Below are 19594 nucleotides of genomic sequence, written 5' to 3'. Positions count from 1 at the left end.
ATCACTTTTATTATCATCAGAATGTGATTTTCATAGCCTGTCTCCGGAGTCATGAGAGAGGCGATAATAGTTCTGAAATAAGAGGGAGCATTTATGAAAAAGAACAAGATATCAAACAAGAAACAACAGATCCTGAAAATGAAAATATACTCGATGACATTTTACATCTGCACCGGGAATACTGGGACAACTCAAGAGTAAATTGATACTATAATATAGACTGGATTTCTCCCAAATTAGGTAAAATTATGAGAATATATGAAATAAAATTTAAAAGACATGATAAATACAGTAGTTTCAACATTTGACCAACTGCTGGTCAGAGCAGAAGATAGAGTGGAAGGGAAGCATTAATAAATACTATATAGCAGGGGTCCTCAAACTACGGCCGGCGGGCCACATGCAAATACAAATATTGTATTTGTTCCTGTTTTGTTTTTTTACTTCAAAATAAGATATGTGCAGTGTGCATAGGAATTTTTTCATCGTTTTTTTTTTTTCATAGTTTTTTTTTAAACTATAGCCCAGCCCTCCAACGGTCTGAGGGACAGTGAACTGGCCCCCTGTTTAAAAAGTTTGAGGACCCTTGCTATATAGGAACCCATCTTTCCCCCAGTTTTCAAGGAAGAACAGTTACTACACATGAAACTACTTGCTACCTGGTCACATGCTGAAGTTTTAGGTATTTGTCAAGTCCTCCAAAATGTGTTAGGTGAGTCCGCTCAGTCCTGCCATCGGGCCCCGGTGAAGCGCACAGGAAGAAGGAAGTCAGCGTCTTGTCCTGGGCTGGCTGGGAATGTAGGTTTCACAGCTGTTAAGAATCAGCAGGTCCTGCTGGATCAGGTACTCATCATCTCCCCCTCCCAGCTCCGGGGCAGCTGGGGGACCTGTGGGTAGAGGAGGTGGGGCCTGGGACCCAGGGAGGAACCAGAAGGAAGAATATGGATTCTCACAGCCTCCAAAACAGGTTCTCAGCCAGGAAGAACCACCCTTCTCCCCAGCTTCTCCATACAGGGAGGTTTCAGTAGGAATTGTGGATAGTACCTGCTGCTCTGCTTCTTCCACAAAGATTGGCACTTTAATTGCTGTTTGAAAGGAAAGGAAAAGAGATACTAAATGTCCTTACAATGAACAGAACGGCCACACCGGATGAGGAAAATTCCATCTGCGCCATAATGCGAAACATAAATCTCAATGGGTGGGTTTGGAGGGGACCCTCATATCACTCCCACAGCCCATGACAGAGAGAGGTGCTCAGTCTTTTACCTGGACCCACTTGGAGACCTCCTCTGGCTCCACCAGGCTTCCACCAGGAAAGCCACCATAAGAACCGTAATTAGGGCAGACAGTCCCAGTCGGATGAGGTTACCCGTGGTGTAATCTGTTGATGTGGCACCAGGGGCATCTGAAAGGGAGAAGAGGATCCCCACTGATGTCCCTGCTTCTCAATGGTTCTAGCGGAGGTGACCTTCACGTGCCCACATGTGTGTCCTGGGCAGTGCTCAGCTGTACTGCATTATAGTTCTAATCACTGGGAACCAAATGGGGAGTGTTAGGGGAGCTGGAGTAGTGCTTCATCTTTTTTATATTTTCTCTGCCTTACCTTTCTCATTTATTTGCTTTCATCTCATTTCCACCTCCGTGCATTTCCTTTTCCCCTCCTCCCTCCTTTTGTTAGGAATTTGTGTGCAAGCAACACAGAATCAGAGTTGCCTGTCAGCACTGAAATTCAGCAGCTGCATCAGCACCAGTCCTCACAGCATAAAACTTACACCAGCAGCGAGCTCAGTGAACTTAGTAGCTAAGCATCATGACGTCATGTGTTTAGCTGCAGTCAGGAGTGGCTCAATCTTGTCATTGGTCCTCCTTCCTGAAGAGAAGTCTGCATCCGACCTCCCAGAGGTTCTCCAAGCTGCCCTCACCTCCCAGGGCTCCAAGATCTTTCCTGGTTCCACAAAATTCCACAGACCCACCTGTTCTCATCTTCTGTCCTGAACGACTTTTCATCTTACCATTTCTATTAGGGTCTGTGTTATGTTTTCTAGATCACTCAGTCTTGTGTGGGAGGCAGTAATCATGAGAAAGATCAGGGAAGCTTGGTGACTGGGTGTAACCCTGTCTTCACTGTTGATATTACCTGAAGCCCCAAGTAGGTTTGAGTCTTCCAACAGTTTCATCTGAGATAGAAGAACCCCCCGTGGTAAAGTCTACCAGGGGCCTTGGGTGACATGAATTAAATCATAGCCATTTGCTTGCGGTTTTTAAGAGAGTTCATGGGAGACTATGGACTTCATACCACGGGGGACACAAGATGTCACTGTGTGTGAGCAGCTGGAAGGCAGGACCTCCATGCTGTTGACCACACCATTCCCATTTTTCCGCAGGTCCGGGCCCCTAGTAGGGCCTACACAAATGTACATTGACTAACTGATGAGATCCTCCAATTTAAGTACATGGTGTAGAGATATTACAAGAATGTGAAAAAATGCCAGCTCACCTGCCCAATGTGGCTCAGTGGTTGAGTGTCAACCTATGAACCAGGAGGTCACAGTTGGATCCTAGGTCATGGGCTCAATCCTCATCGGGGGTGTGCAAGAGACAGCCAATCAATGATTCTCTCTCATCATTGATGTTTCTCTCTCTCTCCCTCTACCTTTCTCTCCGAAATCAGGAAAAAATATATTTTCAAAAAGAGATGCAGGCTCACCATAAGTCCGCCTCTAAGCCTCACAATCATCACCAATATCTATCTCAAGGGAGAGAATGTCCTACCTGTGGGCCGTATGAGGGCCACGAAATCATTAGGTCTGGCCCCGCCGAGGCATTAAAGGTGAGTTAATTAAATGTTTGACCAATAGCAGGCTAATGTTTAAGTGGATAATTGTGTATGGCCCATGAATGATGTTATAAATATCCAAATGGCCCTTGGCAGAAAAAGGGTCCCCACCCCTGTTCTATCTGGTGAGTAAGGGTTGGCTCAAAGATGGAGTGAGCCCTACCGTTGAAGAGGGCTAGTTAAGTCAGTCTCAGCCTTACATCTGAAAAGTTTCTGATCCAGTCTTTTCCATTATCTCTTTTCATCTCTTGATTCTCCAAACACGACGAAGGTTGCTGCTTGGTACCCTAAAACAAGCCTCAAAGAATCCCAGTGGGTACTCCAGGAAGGGGAGAGCTTGCATCCCTCCCCTGCGGCACACAGCTGCATTTGTAAGACACTGTAGCCCAGCTGTTCTTCATTTTGGCTGCACACTGGGCTCCCCGGGCGCGGGGGGCGGGGGGGGCTCTTAAAAATTACAGTGGAGAGAGATGGGTACAGCCACTGTGGAAAGCAGTATGGAGTTTCCTCAAAAAATTAAAAGTGGCCAAAACCGGTTTGGCTCAGTGGATAGAGCGTTGGCCTGTGGACTGAAGGGTCCCGGGTTCGATTCCGGTCAAGGGCATCTGCCTGGGTTGCGGGCACATCCCCAGTAGGAGATGTGCAGGAGGCAGCTGATCAATGTTTCTCTTTCATCCATGTTTCTAACTCTCTATCCCTCTCCCTTCCTCAAGCCTTTAAAAAAAAAAAAAAATTAAAAGTGAAACTGCCTTATAACCCAGCTATTCCACTTCTGGGAATATATCCGAAGAAACTTGAAACAGTTATTCAAAGAAATATATGCACCCCTATGTTCATTCCAGCATTATTTACAACTAGAGGCCCAGTACACCAATTCGTGCACGGGTGTGGCCATCCGGCCCGCCCCTATTTCGGGGGGCCATCCAGCCGGGCCAACGGGTGGGGAGTGGTGTGAAGAAGGCAGGAGATTAGCTAGCTGGGCCCAACCCCAATAGGGGTTGGAGGGAGGGGCCCTGGGCACTTGGTAGGCCGGCTCTGCCCCCTGGTTGAACTCCAGTCAAACTCATAGTTAAGAGGACTATTTGCATATTACCCTTTTATTATATAGCATAGCCAAAATTTGAAAGCAGCCCATGTGCCCATCAGTAGATGAGAGATTAAAAAGTTGTGGTACTTGCCCTAGTCAGTTTGGCTCAGTGGATAGAGGGTTGGCCTGCAGACTGAAGGGTTCCCGGTTCTATTATAGTCAAGGGCATGTGCCCAGGTTGCAGGCTCCATCCCCACTAGGGGGCATGCAAGAGGCAGCCAATCAATGATTCTCATCATTGATGTTTCTGTCTCCCTCTCCCTTCCTCTCTGAAATCAATAAAAATGTATTAATAAGTAAATAAGTAGCTCTTTTAAAAAAAAAAAGCTGTTGTACATACACAATGGAAAACTGCTCTGCTTTGAAAGAAAAAAAAACACGAGAAGGAAATCTTATCTTTTGTGACAGCAAAGATGGACCTGGAGAGTATTATGTTATGTGAAATAAGCCAGTCAGGGAAAGACAGATACCATATGATTTCACTTCTATGTGGAATCTAGTGAACAAAAGGAACTAATGAACAAAATAGAAACAGACTCATAGATACAGAGAACAGACTGACAACTGTCAGAAGGGAGGGGGAGGAAGAGGTGGCAGTAAAAAATGTAAAAGGATTAAGGAAAAAAGACACATCTCTTAGACAATTGTATGGCGATTACCAGAGGGGAGAGGGTAGGGGGAAGTAGGAGAAGGAAAAGGAAGGATAAATGGTGATGGAATGAGACTTGACTTGTGGTGATAAACACACAATACAGTACAGATTATTAGAGAATTGTATCCCTGAAACCTGTATAATTTTGTTAACCAATGTCAACCCCATTAAATTCAACTTTAAAAGAAGAAAGGAAAATCGCAGCAGGCAGACCAGACCGCAAAAAACATTTGAATCAGAATTGCTTGGAGTAAGACTCAGGCACCAAACTTTCAGAATCCCCCAGATGATGCAGATACTGAGCTGCGATGGAGAACCACTGTTTTAACTGAACCCAGAAAAACGTTTATTAAGACTAGAACATTGACACTGATATTCACAGTTGGCTTAGAAAGAAACTTCCTAATGAAAGTGATTATGGATATCTCTCACCAGCCACAGCCTTCCTGCTCAGTGTGGTCGGCACAGTTTTTTCTGATGCTAAAATACCTTTAAAATTAACATCAAGCCTGTTTATGAACATTGTTATAAGAAAGATTGATTTAAGTCAACGGATGTTGGTTAGGCCTGTGTTTCTAAGAGATTTCTTCTTTTTACGCTGTGGGGGCCAAACAGTTTTTGTCTTAGTAGCGAAAAGGGGGAAGTTGCCAGGCCTTCGTGCTAAAATTGCATGGGACAATAAAAAATATTATATTTTAGCCGTGGCTGGTATGCCTAAGTAGTTAGCGCATCGGCCTGTGCACTGAGGGGTCATTGGTTCAATTTCCAGTCAAGGGCACATACCTGGGTTGCAGTTTCATTCCCTGGTCCTGGCCAGGGCATGTGTGGAAGGCAACCAATCGATGTTTCTCCCTCCCTTCCTCCCCTCCCTCCCTTCCTCTCCCTCTAAAAATCAATGGAAAAAATATCCTTGGGTGAGGATTAAGAAGATAAATATATTTCATGTTTTTTGAGGAAAATTCATAAATAGACACAAGGTGAAAAGACTCAAGTGTCCCTCAAAGAATAAATGGATAAATAAAATGCACAGTCCACAGAATACTCTTCAGCCATAAAAAGGAATGAAAGTGTGACACATGCTATAACATAGATGGACCTTGAAAACATTATGCATATGGCCCTGGCCAGTGTGGCTCAGTTGGTTGAGCACTGCCCCATGCACCGAAAGTTCATTGGTACGATTTCCAGTCAGGGCACATGCCCAGGTTTCAGGCTCTGTCTCCAGTAGGGGGCATGCAGGAGGCAGCGGATCATTTTTTCTCTCTCACATTGATATTTCTCTCTCCCTCTCCCTTTCTCTAAAATTAATAAAACCATATTTGGGAAAAAAACATTCTGCACATAAAATTAACCAGATTCAAAAAGACAAATATTGTATGATTACACTTATGCAAAGTACCTAGGAGAGGCAAATTCATAGAGACAGGAAGTAGAACAGAGGTTACCAGAGGTTTCGGGGGAAGAGAAAATGGGCTATGGGTATTGAGTTGATGTTTGGTACAATGAGAACGTTTGGGTGATGATGGTTGCACAACATTCTGAATGTACTTATATATTTAAATTTTATTTATTGGTTGTTTTTTTAGCAAGGGAGAGAGAAAAATACATCTAAGAAAAATATATCTCTCTACTTATTTATGCATTCATTAGTTGATTCCTTAAAAAAATTTTCTTTATTGATTTCAGAGAGAGTAATGGAGAGGGAGAGAGAGACATCAGTGATGAGAGAGAATCACTGCTCGGCCACTTCCCTCATTCCCCACTCTTGATTGAGCACCAACCCAGGCATGTGGCCCAACTAGAAATCCAAACTCTCAAAATCTTGCAGAAACCTTACCTGTCACCGAGATGGTGAGCTCCTCACTGGGACTTGAGGCCCAGAAAGGAGCCCTTGGTTGGTAGTACACGCAGCTGTAGGCCCCAGTGTCACTGCCTGTCACACTTGGCAGGGAGAAGTCTGTCTCCATTCCTACTGCACTCCGGAGCTGTATGGGTGTTGAGGTTCCTTTCTTCAGTAGAGCAAACATGTAAGATTCAGTCAGAAGCCAGGACTGCTGGCACTGCAGAGTCACATTTTCTCCTTCAGTCACCTCACCTTTTTGATGGGCGTGGAGGGAAGGTTTACGTAAAAATCCTGTAAGAAAAGGAAGCTCAGAAGTCATGGGCAGAAGCCTCGGTTCCCCACTCAGGCTTGTTGTCCTGGCAGGTTCCCAGGGAGTGTGGGAAGTGACAGACACCTGACCTCACCCTCTTTCTGCTCTGACTCCAGGAAGGAGATGTCCCTCCTACAAGCCCTGGATGAGGGCAGGGTCCCCAGCTCTGTTCCTGTCCTTCTCCATCTCACCTCCCATCTACACTGGAGGTGAGACCCCTGTTCCTCTCTCATTCTCTGGGTCCCCCCTCATCCCTGTCCTAGGGAGATGGTGTGTCATTCTGAGCACCCGTTCTCACCTGTCACCAGTAGTAGAAGGACATCACTGGGCGGTGACCTTCTGGTGGGGCTCATTGTCCTGTAACATTCACAGGTGTACTCTCCAGCGTCACCAAGTTTTACGTCACTGAGATGAAACTCTGCCAGGCCCTCTGGGGAATCAGGAGATGGCGAGGACTCCAAAGAAACGTTGTTCTTTCTGAGAGCAAACTTTATGTCCCTGAAAATGACCTCACGGATAGGAATGGAGCATCGCAGTGTCACATCACTATTGGCAGGAACCACCCAGCTGGGCCGGGCATGGATGGAGGGCCTGGGAAGTGACCCTGGAAGGAAGCAGAGTCCAGGTCTGGATTAGATTTACTCACCTGCTGTTCTAAAGAAAGAGAAGGGGTGAGGGGGATTTGGAGTGAAGGAGAAGGAACGCTTTCCTTTAGAAACACTCACCGTCTCTTCTTAGGTCTTGGCCAGCACACAGCCCTGCAAAGGAATCATCCATGAGACAGAAGCTCCTGCCTGGAGCCCACGTCATCACCCTGACCTGGTCCCCAAGGGACCACCCAGGGCTTTTGCTGCAAATGGACCCCTCATCATCCTATTCCCCATCAGGCCCAACTCCCTCCCCGACAACCCAACTGGCATCACAGTCTATTCTCGGCTTCTGTTAGTGGCCCAGGGCTGCTCTAACAAATTACCACAGTTCCTGGCTTATCACAACACAGTGTACCATCCTGCCATTCGGTCAGTGTGAGAAATCCAGCATCGGGTCTCACTGGCCAAAATCAAGATGTTGGCAGGATTGCGTTCCTCTGGAGGCTCGAGGGGAGAACCCATCCCCTGCCTTCCTTAGTTTCTAGAAGTGCTTGCGTTGGCTTGTGGCCTCTTCCCCCATCTTTTTTTTATTTTCCTTTTAATCTTCACTGAGGATATTTTCCATTGATTTTAGAGAGAGGGAAATACCGATGTGAGAGAAGCACATCAGTTGGTTGCCTCCTGCATGTGCCCTGACCAGGCCCCGGGCCGGGGAGGAGCCTGCAACCGAGGTACATGCCCTTGACCAGAATCAAACGCAGGACCCTTCAATCCACAGGCCAACACTCTATCCACTGAACCAAACTGGCTAGGGCGTCTCTTCCCCCATCTTTGCACCCAGCAATGGTTGGATGAGTCCGACTTCCTCTTCTCCTCTTTACTACTTTAAGGAACATTGTGATTGCATTGGGGCCAATGAGGTAATTCAGGATCCTCTCTCTCAGGTCAGCTGCTTAGCAACTTTGGGTCCATCTGCCACTTTAATCCCTTTGCCACAGAAGGAGACATAGTCACAGGTTCGGGGAATCAGGGAGCCTGCTACACAGTGTCTCTACCTTTTTCACTTGTCCCATTTTTCCATCCCAGGTTCCTCTCCTCTCAACAATGCCCCCATGATGTTGGATGGCCTTTCCATTTTCCTCCAGAACTGACCCACTTCTCCACATCATTCATCCTTTTTTATTGAATTTATTGGGGTCACATCCTATATAATAAAGAGCTAATATGCTAATTAGACCAGGTGGCAGAATGACCTTCCTGAATGACTAGTGGGTGGGGCCGCAGGGCCGAGAGGCAGCCAGGCTGCGAGGGCTGAGTCCCTTGCACGAATTTCATGTATCGGGCCTCTAGTTGGTTAATAAAATTATATAGGTTTCAGGGGTACAATTCTACAATATATCATTTGTATGTTATATTGTGTGTTCACCACCCCAAGTCAAGTCTTCTTCCACCACCATTTATCCTTTACCCTCTCCTACCTCCCCTCACCCCCACTTCCCTCTGGTCCATCATCCATCCTTTACCCACCTTATTCTTCTACCATATTCTGCCATGTTGTCTCTAGATTTCATGGTGGAGGAGAAGACAAAGGACATGATCACTTCTGAATGTCTCTATCACCCCAAGTGGTCGCTGAGGTGACCTCTGATGTGTCACATTGTAGAGGGCAAAGGCCCCCTCCCCTCCCCTGGTGCTTTCTATTCTAGACCGTGAGAGACATCACTGGTGACAAAAGCCATTTGGAAAAGACACCTCGGTTTTAATGAGAAACACAACAATTGGTTGCCTCCTGCATGCTCACCCTCGTTCATCCTCCAATTGGTTATTCCTCATGCCCTGGGGAAAGTTCATATCTGGAGTCACTAGAACTTGTGCCCCTCGAGGGCAGAGAATATATCCTCGGTGCCTGGGACAGTGCCTAGGTTTCTGCAAAGGTTTGACAATTTCGTGTTGACTGACTGAGTTGAAGCCTTAGAGAAGGGAGGGAGGGTCATTTGCAAAGATTTTTGATGACTTAGAAATAGCAGTGATCTCCCCAAACCCCTCTCAGCACAACACCATACCCACCCACAGCAACTGAGAGGGAGCAAGAGGTGGGAAGACCCCAAGCCTATGGCAAGGGCATCGGCTGCTGAAAACTTGGTCCTTTGCCCTCGTGTATTTCTTCCCGCTCTCAGAATGGCCACGTGCGTCTCTGGCTCTACCATCAGCCATGGGTAACCTCCCTGGTGCTCCAGAGCAAATCTCAGCAATCCAAAACCCATATGACTCGGAGGAGTGACGCTTGTGTCCCCCACCCTCCCATCTGGTGGCCGCACTTACAGCTCTAAACCGAACTGGCCCCAGGAGGTGTGCCTTTAGACACCAAGGTGGGTGGTCTCGTTTGATTAGCTTAGGACAGTGATTCTCTGCAGGGGACACTGGGCCACATCCTGGCAACTTGCAAATACACAATACAGTGTCGTTCACTCTAGTCGCCATGCTGGTATAACAGACCCCAGAACTTACTCATCTTACAGCTGGAAGTTTGTACCCTTTGACCAACATCTTCCATTTCTCCCACACACACCCAGCCCCTGGTAACCACCATTCCTCTCTCTGTTTCAATGAGTTCGGCATTTTTAGATTCCACATATGAATGAGAACATGCAGTATTTGTTCTCTCAGTCTGACTTGTCTCACTTAGCATAATACCACCAAGGTCCATCCACATGGTTGCAAATGGCAGAATTTCCTTCTTTCTCATGGCTGAACAGTATTACATTATCTAGCTACATTGCAGATACATGGATAGACAGAAAGACAGAGGACAGATCTCACTCCTTTAGCCACTCATCTATTGATGGACACTTAAGGGTTTTTTTTTTATGTTTTCACTATTGCAAATAATGCTGCAATAAACATACAGGTGCAGATATCTCTGTGAGGTCGTGTTTTCAGGTCCTTCAGATTACACACACACACACACACACACACACACACCCCCAGAAGCAAAATTGCTGGGTCATGTGGTAATCCTATTTTTAATCTTTGGAGGAACTTCCACAGCGGCCACACTAGTTTACATTTCCACCAACAGTTCCCTTTTCTTCACATCTCTTCCCAACACTGACCTCATCTCAGGGATGGCCGTTGTACCAGGTGGTGAGCAGTTGTGACAGAGCCCTTGTGGCCCAGAGCCTCTGTCATTCCGGCCTCTACCTGAAAGGCTTGCCAACAGCTACTGAGCTCATCGGATCCACTGTCACTTCCCTGCCCTAGGTTTTCCCAGCCATGGCTTCCTTCACTCACCCTCCAAATATTTCCACCCCAAGTTATCACCTTTTATTCTTATTCTTTTGGCATTTTTATATGTTTATTGCTTTGAGAGAGAGAAACATCAGCTGGCTGCCTCCTGCATGCATCCCGACCGGGGACCAAACCCGGAACCTGGGTATGTGGCCCGACCAGAAATTGAACTGGAGACCTTTTGGTGCCTTGGACAACACTCCAGCCAACTGAGCCGCACTGTCCAGTGCAAATCCTGACCTTTTGAAGTTCCCAGCCTGGCTCAGGGGGAACTTGCTGCCTTTGGGACTGTGCAGACCCGAATTTGAATTGAACTTCTCCATTTCTTTGTCACATCTGGTGTCAGTCTCAGATTCCTCACAGAGAGTATGGGGATGTGACTATTCTGCAGAATTTTTCTAAGACATGTAACATGCAGTCATACAAAGACACAAGATTAACATTGACTCTGTGTGAGAAAGTTGTTCTCTTCTCATTCTATCTCTGTCTTTTTTTTTAATCCTCACCCGAAGATATTTTTCCATTGATTTTCAGAGAGAGTGGAAGAGAGAGGGAAAGACAGAGAGAAACATGGATGTGAGAGAAACACATTGATTGGTTGCCTCCTGCAGGGGCCCTTGCTGGGGAGGAGCCTGCAACTGAGGTAGATGCCCTTGACCCGAATTGAACCCTGGACCCTTCGGTCCCCAGGCCGAAGCTCTAGCCACTGAGCTAAACCGGGTACGGCTATTGATTTTATTTTATTTTATTAATTTAATTTTATTGTTTAAAGTATTGCAAATAGTAGTACATATTGGGCTATTGATTTTAGAGAGAGAGGAAGGGCGAGGAATGGAAAAGAAGAGAAACATTGATGAGAGAGAAACATCGATTGGCTGCCTTTGCATGCCCCCTACTGGGGATCCAGCCCACAACCAGGGCATGAGCCTGGAACAGAACCTGTGACCTCTTGGTGCATGGGACAAGGCTCAACCAGCGGAGCCACACCGGCCAGGCAAAATGTAAGTTTTTTTCTTATTGTTGCCACTCCTCCCAGAAGTTACTGGCCCTGGCCGGGTGTCTCAGTTCGTTGGGGCATTTTCCCATACACCAAAAGGTTGCAGGTTCATCCCCAATCAGAGTACATGCAGGAGGCAACCGATTGGTATTTCTCTCTCACATTAATGTCTCTCTCTCTCTCTCTCTCTCTCTCTCTCTCTCTCCCTCCCTCCCCCGCCCCCTCGCCTTCTCTCTCTCTTCCCCCCACCTACCTTCCTTTCTACAAACATATCCTCAGGTGAAAATTAAAAAAAAATTACTGCCCTAACCAGTTTGGCTCAGTGGATAGAGCATTGGCCTGCGGACTGAAGGGTCCCAGGTTCGATTCCGGCCAGGGGCATGTACCTTGGTTGTGGGCACATCCCTAATAGGGGGTGTGTAAGAGGCAGCTGATCGATGTTTCTCTCTCATCGATGTTTCTAACTCTCTATCCCCTCTCCCTTCCTCTCTGTAAAAAAATCAATAAAATATATTTTAAAAAATTACTGGATGAGTTTTCCTAAAATCTGGAGTGACTTTAGCATGGTTTGACTTAAAACATAGGCTAAGAATAAATTCTATGTAAACGGGGAGAAACCAAGATGGCAGCACAGGTAAACACAGGAGATTGCTGCCTCGCACAGCCACTTCAAAAATACAACTAAAAAACGGAACGTACATCATCCAGAACCACAGGAAGGCTGGCTGAGTGGAAATTCTACAACTAGAAGGAAAGAGAAAAGCATACTGAGACTCAGAGGAAGTGCAGTGCGGAAGTAAAATACAAAGGTGCGGTGGTGCATGCGGAGAGGGCTGGCGACTGAGGACACGATTGTCTTTTTCAATCGGGAGGGAGTCTCAGGCTCTGAGCTCCAGTTCCGGGTGAGTCTCTGGGGATCCAGACTCAAACGGGAGAAACAGGACTGTCTGGCATCGGTCGGAACTTGAGGGCAGCTTTCTCTCAGAGGTGCCAGGGCCTCTGAGAGCAGCCATACTGTTCACTCCGCCCTGCCCTGTTGATCCCCTGGGACCCCATGCTGCCCAAGCCATGCAAGAAGACTTTTGCATATGAAAGGCCCAACCCTTTGTAATCTGAAAATAACTTAACAAACTGCAGCTGCCCCAAGGCCCCAGGGCAACTTGCATTGCTTTACAGCTGGCTTCTGCTGGGTAGCCTCAGGCAGAGGCTAGATTTGCACCTCCTTAGATCCAAGAGCCAGTGTACCCAGTGGTCAGAGTGGGACCATCTAATTACAACTCAGATCCATAAGGGACACACTCAGGGGGCAGACTCAGTGAGCACCAAAGCCCCACTGAAGCAAGTGTTGCCCCATAAGGGTGTCTTCAGCACAGAAGTTCTCCCACCATAGGTACAGCTGATTCTCACAACCAATTGGCCTGGCGGTCAAATCCTCCCAGTGTTACCTACTACAATCAAGGCTTAACTACAACAAGACTGTGCACAAAGCCCACAAGGGAGTGCACCAAGAGTGTCTACCTCAGGTAATTGGGGAGGCTGAGCCACTGGGCCCTATAGGACACTTAGCACAGAAAGCCACTCTATCGACACAGCGAAGCATAAAAAATACCGAGACAAAGAAACAGGACACAAATGACAGAAATGGAGGAAAGCAAACTACTGGATATAGAGTTTAAAACCACACTTTTAAGGTTTTTCAAGAATTTTCTAGAAACTGCCGATAAACTCAATGAGACCCTCAAGAAATCTAGTGAGACCCCTCAATGTTGTGATAAAGAACCAACTAGAAATTAAGCATACACTGACTGAAATAAAGAATATTATACAGACTCCCAACAGCAGACCAGAGGATCACAAGAATCAATTCAAAGATTTGAAATACGAAGAAGCAAAAAACACCCAACCGGAAAAGCAAAATGAAAAAAGAATCCAAAAATACTAAAATAGTGTAAGGAGCCTCTGGGACAGCTTCAAGCGTACCAATATCCGAATTATAGGGATGCCAGAAGAAGAGAGAGAGCAAGATATTGAAAACCTATTTGAAGAAATAATGACAGAAAACTTCCCCTACCTGGTGAACGAAATAGACTTAAGTCCAGGAAGCACAGAGAACCCCACGCAAAAGGAATCCAAAGAGGACCACACCAAGACACATCATAATTAAAATGCCAAGAGCAAAAGACAGAGAGAGAATCTTAAAAGCAGCAAGAGAAAGAAACTCAGTTACCTACAAGGGAATACCCATACGACTGTCAGCTGATTTCTCAACAGAAACTTTGCAGGCCAGAAGGGAGTGGCAAGAAATATTCAAAGTGATGAATACCAAGAACCTACAACCAAGATTACTTTATCCAGCAAAGCTATCATTCAGAACTGAAGGTCAGATAAAGAGCTTCACAGATAAGAAAAATCTAAAGGAGTTCATCACCACGAAACCAGTACTATATGAAATGCTGAAAGGTATCCTTTAAGAAGAGGAAGAAGAAGAAAAAGGTAAAGATACAAATTATGAACAACAAATACTCATCTATCAACAAGTGAATCTAAAAATCAAGTGAATAAATAATCTGATGAACAGAATGAACTGGTGATTATAATAGAATCAGGGACATAGAAAGGGAATGGACTGACTACTCTTGGGGGGGAAAGGGGTGTGGGGGATGCGGGAAGAGACTGGACAAAAATCGCGCACCTATGGATGAGGACAGTGGGTGGGGAGTGAGGGTGGAGGGTGGGGTGGGAACGGGGTGGAGGGGAGTTATGGGGGGAAAAAAGAGGAACAAATGTAATAATCTGAACAATAAAGATTTCATAATAAAAAAAAGAGAGCGACTTCCAAGTGAAAGTGATTGTGTCCATCTCAGACCATTCATAGCTATCCTTCCTTAAGTGCAATGGAGGTAGTACACTTTTGTCTGAGTGTTAAATTTACCTGAAAATATGCCTATACAGCCATAGCATTGTAATGAACATATTAACTGAACAAGAAGTTTAGTTCAGCATGTATTGCTAAGAAAGAGAATTTCCTCTCTTTGTTCCGTACGAAGCATCAGTTTAGTGTTTCAGGGGAGGGGAAATGAGAAGGCACCAGGCTTTCTCCACAAGCACATGGATACAGCAAGAAAATTGAATCTATGGTATGAAAAAGGCAAGGTAGTGCCTGTGCCAAACACTGGAAGGAAAGGTCCAGTCAGGGTGACCACAGAAAATGGATGAAGGAAAAGTGCAGAGAGAGCAGACACCTGTGGACACCTGAACGCTCTCAGACGCTGCATCTGGAGAGAGAGCCTGTGTCCGGAGCATCAAAGCCCTGGGAGCCTGGACCTTTGTCCCCTGCCCAGCTCTGTAGAGTGGGTGGAGCCCGAAGAACAGAACCTCTCCCAGGTAGCGGACTGTGCTGGGCGGGCAGTATAGCACCACGTCAGATGTTAGCACAGCTGCATAGGTGGGGGAAGACCAGTGCCAAACAGCAGCCTGTGTAAATGCACACGGTAAACTGAGCAACTGTGGATGTGAGATTGAGATCCTATGGGAGCAAGTTGGTGTCAGTGAGTCCAAGACTGTGAGGGCTCCTGAAGTTGTCTGTAGCTGTTGGGAGATCAGGGTGGAGAAAAGGACTGGCATGTGTCCAGCTTAACCTGTAAATTAAGCTGAGACAATAGGAGATACGATCATAAAGCCTCATGAAGCAATTTGAAGTGCAGAACCCAATCCTCTTGATGTGACATCCTCTGGCTGAGTATCAAGCAAGATTCCAAAACATTGAAATGCTCCTCAAGTCCCACCTCTTCAACACCAGCCCCTCGCAAACTCTCAAAGACACTGGTGATGGGGAACGGGGAGCCTGTCATTGGAGGTGTCGTGAGTGGGGTGTCCTCTGATGCCTGAGGCTTTGCCCAGAATGATTGGAGGAACGTGGCTGTTGAGATAGAGACTTTGAGCCACCCTTTCTTAAACTTGCCCAGCCACAGACCATCTCATCTCATCTCATCTCAACTTTACACATCACCCACACAGAGATAAGAGGAGACCCTTCTCAGAAGACCTGATAAAGGGACATAGTTCTCTGAGGGACGAAAGAAGGGAGGGACATACTTTCTCACTTGTATATGACGGGGAGTTGGTGGGGGGGAGGGGGAATTTCCAATAGAAATAGCACCTGAGCCAAGGGGAGGAAATGGGAGGAAAAAAGGGTTCATTCCCGTGGAAAAAAAGAGACTTAATATCCATACAAGGCCTCTGATCATAAAGATAGCGCTGCAGATGTAGTAATTCTCCTCTGTACAGATAAGGGTGTCAGCCCACTCCGCATCCTGTATGTCAAATGCAGCTCAGCCACTGTGTGCAGGAGAGAGGCTCCAAACATGAGCTGGGTTCTCTCACCTCCTGGAAACAACCAGAAGGCCTCAGGATGGAACCCTGCACTTTCTTCAGATGAGATTCTCACATAAAGAAAGCCTTAAGGGCTCCCCTAGAGTCTAGTGATCAGACAAATGTCAGAATCAGGACCTAGGTCAGTGACCACACCCAAGCCAGGAACCTCACACTGTCCCTGTGCGAGGAAACCTGGGTTTCCTGTCACAGAGAGACACCCTGAGATGCACCCCAGCTCCACACCAGGGCACGTTCATAAAGAGCGTTATTGATTCACAATTCACACACCATATAGTCTCCATTGACAGTGCATGTTTCGGTGGCTTTCCTGTATTCCCCGATGTGTGCAGACTTCACATCAACTTTAAAACACGTTCAGGGCCTCACGATGACATCCCAGGCCCTCAGGCCATCGCTCCCCTCTTCTCCTGCCTCCCCCACCCTGCCCCAAACAACCACTAATGTACCTTCTGTCTCCATAGATTTCTGGATGGAAATCACACGGTGCGATCTTTGTGATTGGCTGTTCACTCAGCAGGGTGACCCAGGCTCCTGTCGTGCCCTTAGAATCCCCCAGCCCAGCATCTGTTCACTCGGCCCAAGGACATTGCGGTTCTGAAGACCACATACCTGTTTCCCTTTACATTTTGTGAAAACCGAGAGAAACCGTAAAGCTTAGGAGGAAGACAGGCCTGGACTTGCATATTGAGTTTTCTGCTCACTGTGGGACACCCCACTCTCAGTGTCCGGGTCCTCACTTACCACTGTGGACAGTTCCCATCACACAGGATTGTTTGAAAGGATCTGAGAGGTGTTTCCCGCAGTGTGGAATGCGGAGCACAGGCGCTCTGTGGGATGCTGTCAGCTGAGCCAGTGACAGTATTCTATAGCCCTGGTCACGACATCACACACTTGGCTCCCTTTCAGATCACACTAAGCCCTTTTTTTGTTGTAAATCCTTACGTGAGGATATTTTTTCCATTGCTTTTCAGAGACAGTGGGAGGGAGGGAGAGAGTGAGACAGAGAAACATCTATGTGAGAGGCACATCGACTGGTTGCCTCCCACGTGCACCCCAACTGGAGGGCGGGAAGCTAACCCACAACCCAGGTACCTGCCTTTGATGGAGAACCGAACTGCAACTCTCTGGTGCTCAGGCCGATGCTCTAACCACTGAGAAACACCCCCAGGGCTAAGCCCCTTTGTTCAAATCAAGGAGAAAAGTTTAGTGTATGGAATCACACCTCTGTCACCGACTGAAAAAGAGAGTGTTCCTCCATGGGCTCAAACTTGACAATGAACAGCAAAGACTAGAATTCTTAACATTTTCCACCTCTCCATTGTATTATTTTTTATAGTTACCTTTTTTGGGTGGGGGGGGAGGGTAAGTGACTACATTATTAGTTACAGTCTTGCTACATTATTTCAAATAAATACATTCATTTGATTTGAAGAAAAAAATTGACACAGGGCCAATGAATTATTAATTACACGAAGGTGGTGCAGGCATAGAGCACCATCATGACTGTGGAATACACATATTCCCATCCTGAGGAACACTTGATACGTAAGTGGCCATAAAGCCTGCAGCATGGGTCCTGACCTGTGCGAAGCAATCAATGAATAGAAGGCAGTGTTATCTCTGTTGTATTCGTCACATCTCTCAGTCAATCCACCCTTGTCTTAAATCCCAATATATCAATGCTAAGAAACTTACCAAATAAGAGGAGAGAAAGGAATTCAGCCACCATACTGAGCCTGCCGCTGGATTCAAGGACAGTTTCAGTTTTACAACCACAGGAGGAAGGACAGCTTGATGAGGGTGGTGGCTTCTTTGTTCCAGCCCATTTCTTCCTTCCCTTCACGTGACCCCACAAGTTTGATGTCACAACCACATTCATTACTTTTTATTGTTAATCCTCACTGAAGAATATTTTTGCCTTGGTTTTTAGAGAGAGTGGAAGGAAAGGGTAGGAGAAGAGAGAAGAGAGAGAAACATCAGTGTGAGAGAGACACATTGATTGGTTGCCTCCTGCACAGGCTCTGACCGAGGCCATGGATCAAACCTGCAAGCCAGGTACCTGCCCTTGACCGGGAATCAAACCTGTGACCCTTTGCTGTATAGACTGATGCCTTAACTACTGAAATGAAATCACGTTCTTTTTTAAAAATACATTTTTTGTTGATTTCAGATAGGAAGGGAGGGGTGGGGGAGAGAGAGAAACATCAATAATAAGGGAGAATAATTGATTGGGTGCCCCTGCACGCCCTCTACTGAGGATCAAGCCAGCATCCTGGGTATGTGTCCTTGAGCTGAATCCAACCCAGGACCCTTCAGTTCATAGGCTAATGCTCTATCCACTGAGCCAAACCAGATAGGGCTGAAACCACATTCTTAAAATGACACCAGGCATTGTCACATGGAACATTCTGGAAATGACGATATGTTGGAGATAGAGAAGACATCATTGGTTGCCAGGGTTGAAGAATGGTGTTAGGAAGAGAGGTGGGTGTGATTGTAAAGAGATAGCATGAGGGACATCTTCATGGTGATGGACTAGATCAGTCTGTGGACTGTGTTGGTGGGCATATGACAAAAAAATGATAGAACTGTGCACACACATTGTATTCATGTCAGCTTCTTCCTTTTTTATTATAATGGGTGAGTCATGGAACCATTGGGAGAAACCGAGTGAAGAAATCTGTGCTATTTCTGGAACTTCCTGTGAATTTAGAATTTTTTCCAAATAGACACATTTAAATTGGATATGTGTGAAGAGGAAAAACACAACCTAAATGAACATGCACAGTCACCCATTGGGGAGTGGGAGCATCGCTAAAGCTGTTCCAGGTGAGGCCAAGGTGGAGACTGAGCAGGAGGTGCTTGTAGACTGAGCAACCGCTGTCTCTCCGATGGACCCCACCCGTCCTGTCTGTAAATCCAGACTTCTGTTTATTTTGTGGAACTTGACCAGATAGCAGCCAGAGGGTTTATTCTCAGCACGAGGCATGCGTTTTAGTAATTGAGTGGGAGAAACAGAAAACTTCTCCTGATGCCTGAGGTTACCGAGAGCCCCACAGCAAGAAGTTCAGCAACAGGTACACAGCCCAGAAGTCCCAGTCATCCCCAGCACCCTGAGAAGTGCAGTGGGCAGAACCCCCCCCCCCCCCACACACACACACCTCATCATACACACAGTGCAGCAGCCAGGAGAAGTGGGACTCAGCTGTAATGAGGGTGAGAGAGGAGCTGACTCCTCCATGGTCTGATGGGCCCAACACAGTGAAGGGAGCAGGGGAAGCAAATAACTTCCGTCTCAGAGAATCACTTTTTTTTTTTTTAATATATTTTATTGATTTTTTACAGAGAGGAAGGGAGAGAGATAGAGAGTCAGAAACATCGATGAGAGAGAAACATCGATCAGCTGCCTCCTGCACATCTCCCACTGGGGATGTGCCCGCAACCCAGGTACATGGCCTTGACCAGAATCGAACCTGGGACCTTTCAGTCCGTAGGCCGACGCTCTATCCACTGAGCCAAACCGGTTTCGGCGAGAATCACTTTTATTATCATCACAATGTGATTCTCATAGCCTATCTCCGGAGTCATGAGAGGAG

General features: G+C 46.5%; 1 protein-coding gene across 8 annotated transcripts; it reads right to left on the bottom strand.

Moving 5' to 3' along the window:
- LOC138999680 (T-cell-interacting, activating receptor on myeloid cells protein 1-like) lies at positions 1-17748 on the bottom strand. Of its 8 annotated transcripts, none has more exons than XM_070401872.1 (7): positions 17694-17748; positions 7454-7486; positions 7027-7332; positions 6413-6709; positions 1267-1405; positions 1045-1085; positions 1-909 (listed from the first exon to the last, which is right to left on the bottom strand). In XM_070401872.1, the coding sequence occupies exons 1-6, from the start codon at positions 17725-17727 to the stop codon at positions 1079-1081; spliced, it is 816 nt and encodes a 271-aa protein (XP_070257973.1). In that variant the 5' UTR covers positions 17728-17748; the 3' UTR covers positions 1-909; positions 1045-1078. The 8 variants fall into 8 exon arrangements, with proteins under 8 accessions (XP_070257973.1, XP_070257974.1, XP_070257975.1 ...); XM_070401873.1 differs by having other exon boundaries at positions 1-887; XM_070401874.1 differs by having other exon boundaries at positions 1-811.
- Between the last annotated feature and the right edge of the window lie 1846 nt (positions 17749-19594).

The sequence above is a fragment of the Myotis yumanensis genome, unplaced genomic scaffold, assembly GCF_028538775.1.
Source record: "Myotis yumanensis isolate MYYU_CA2020_CCGP unplaced genomic scaffold, mMyoYum1.0.hap1 SCAF_23, whole genome shotgun sequence".
Lineage (NCBI taxonomy): Eukaryota > Metazoa > Chordata > Mammalia > Chiroptera > Vespertilionidae > Myotis > Myotis yumanensis.
The sequence above is the reverse complement of the archived record's forward strand: the minus strand, read 5'-3'. Positions and strand labels throughout refer to the sequence as shown.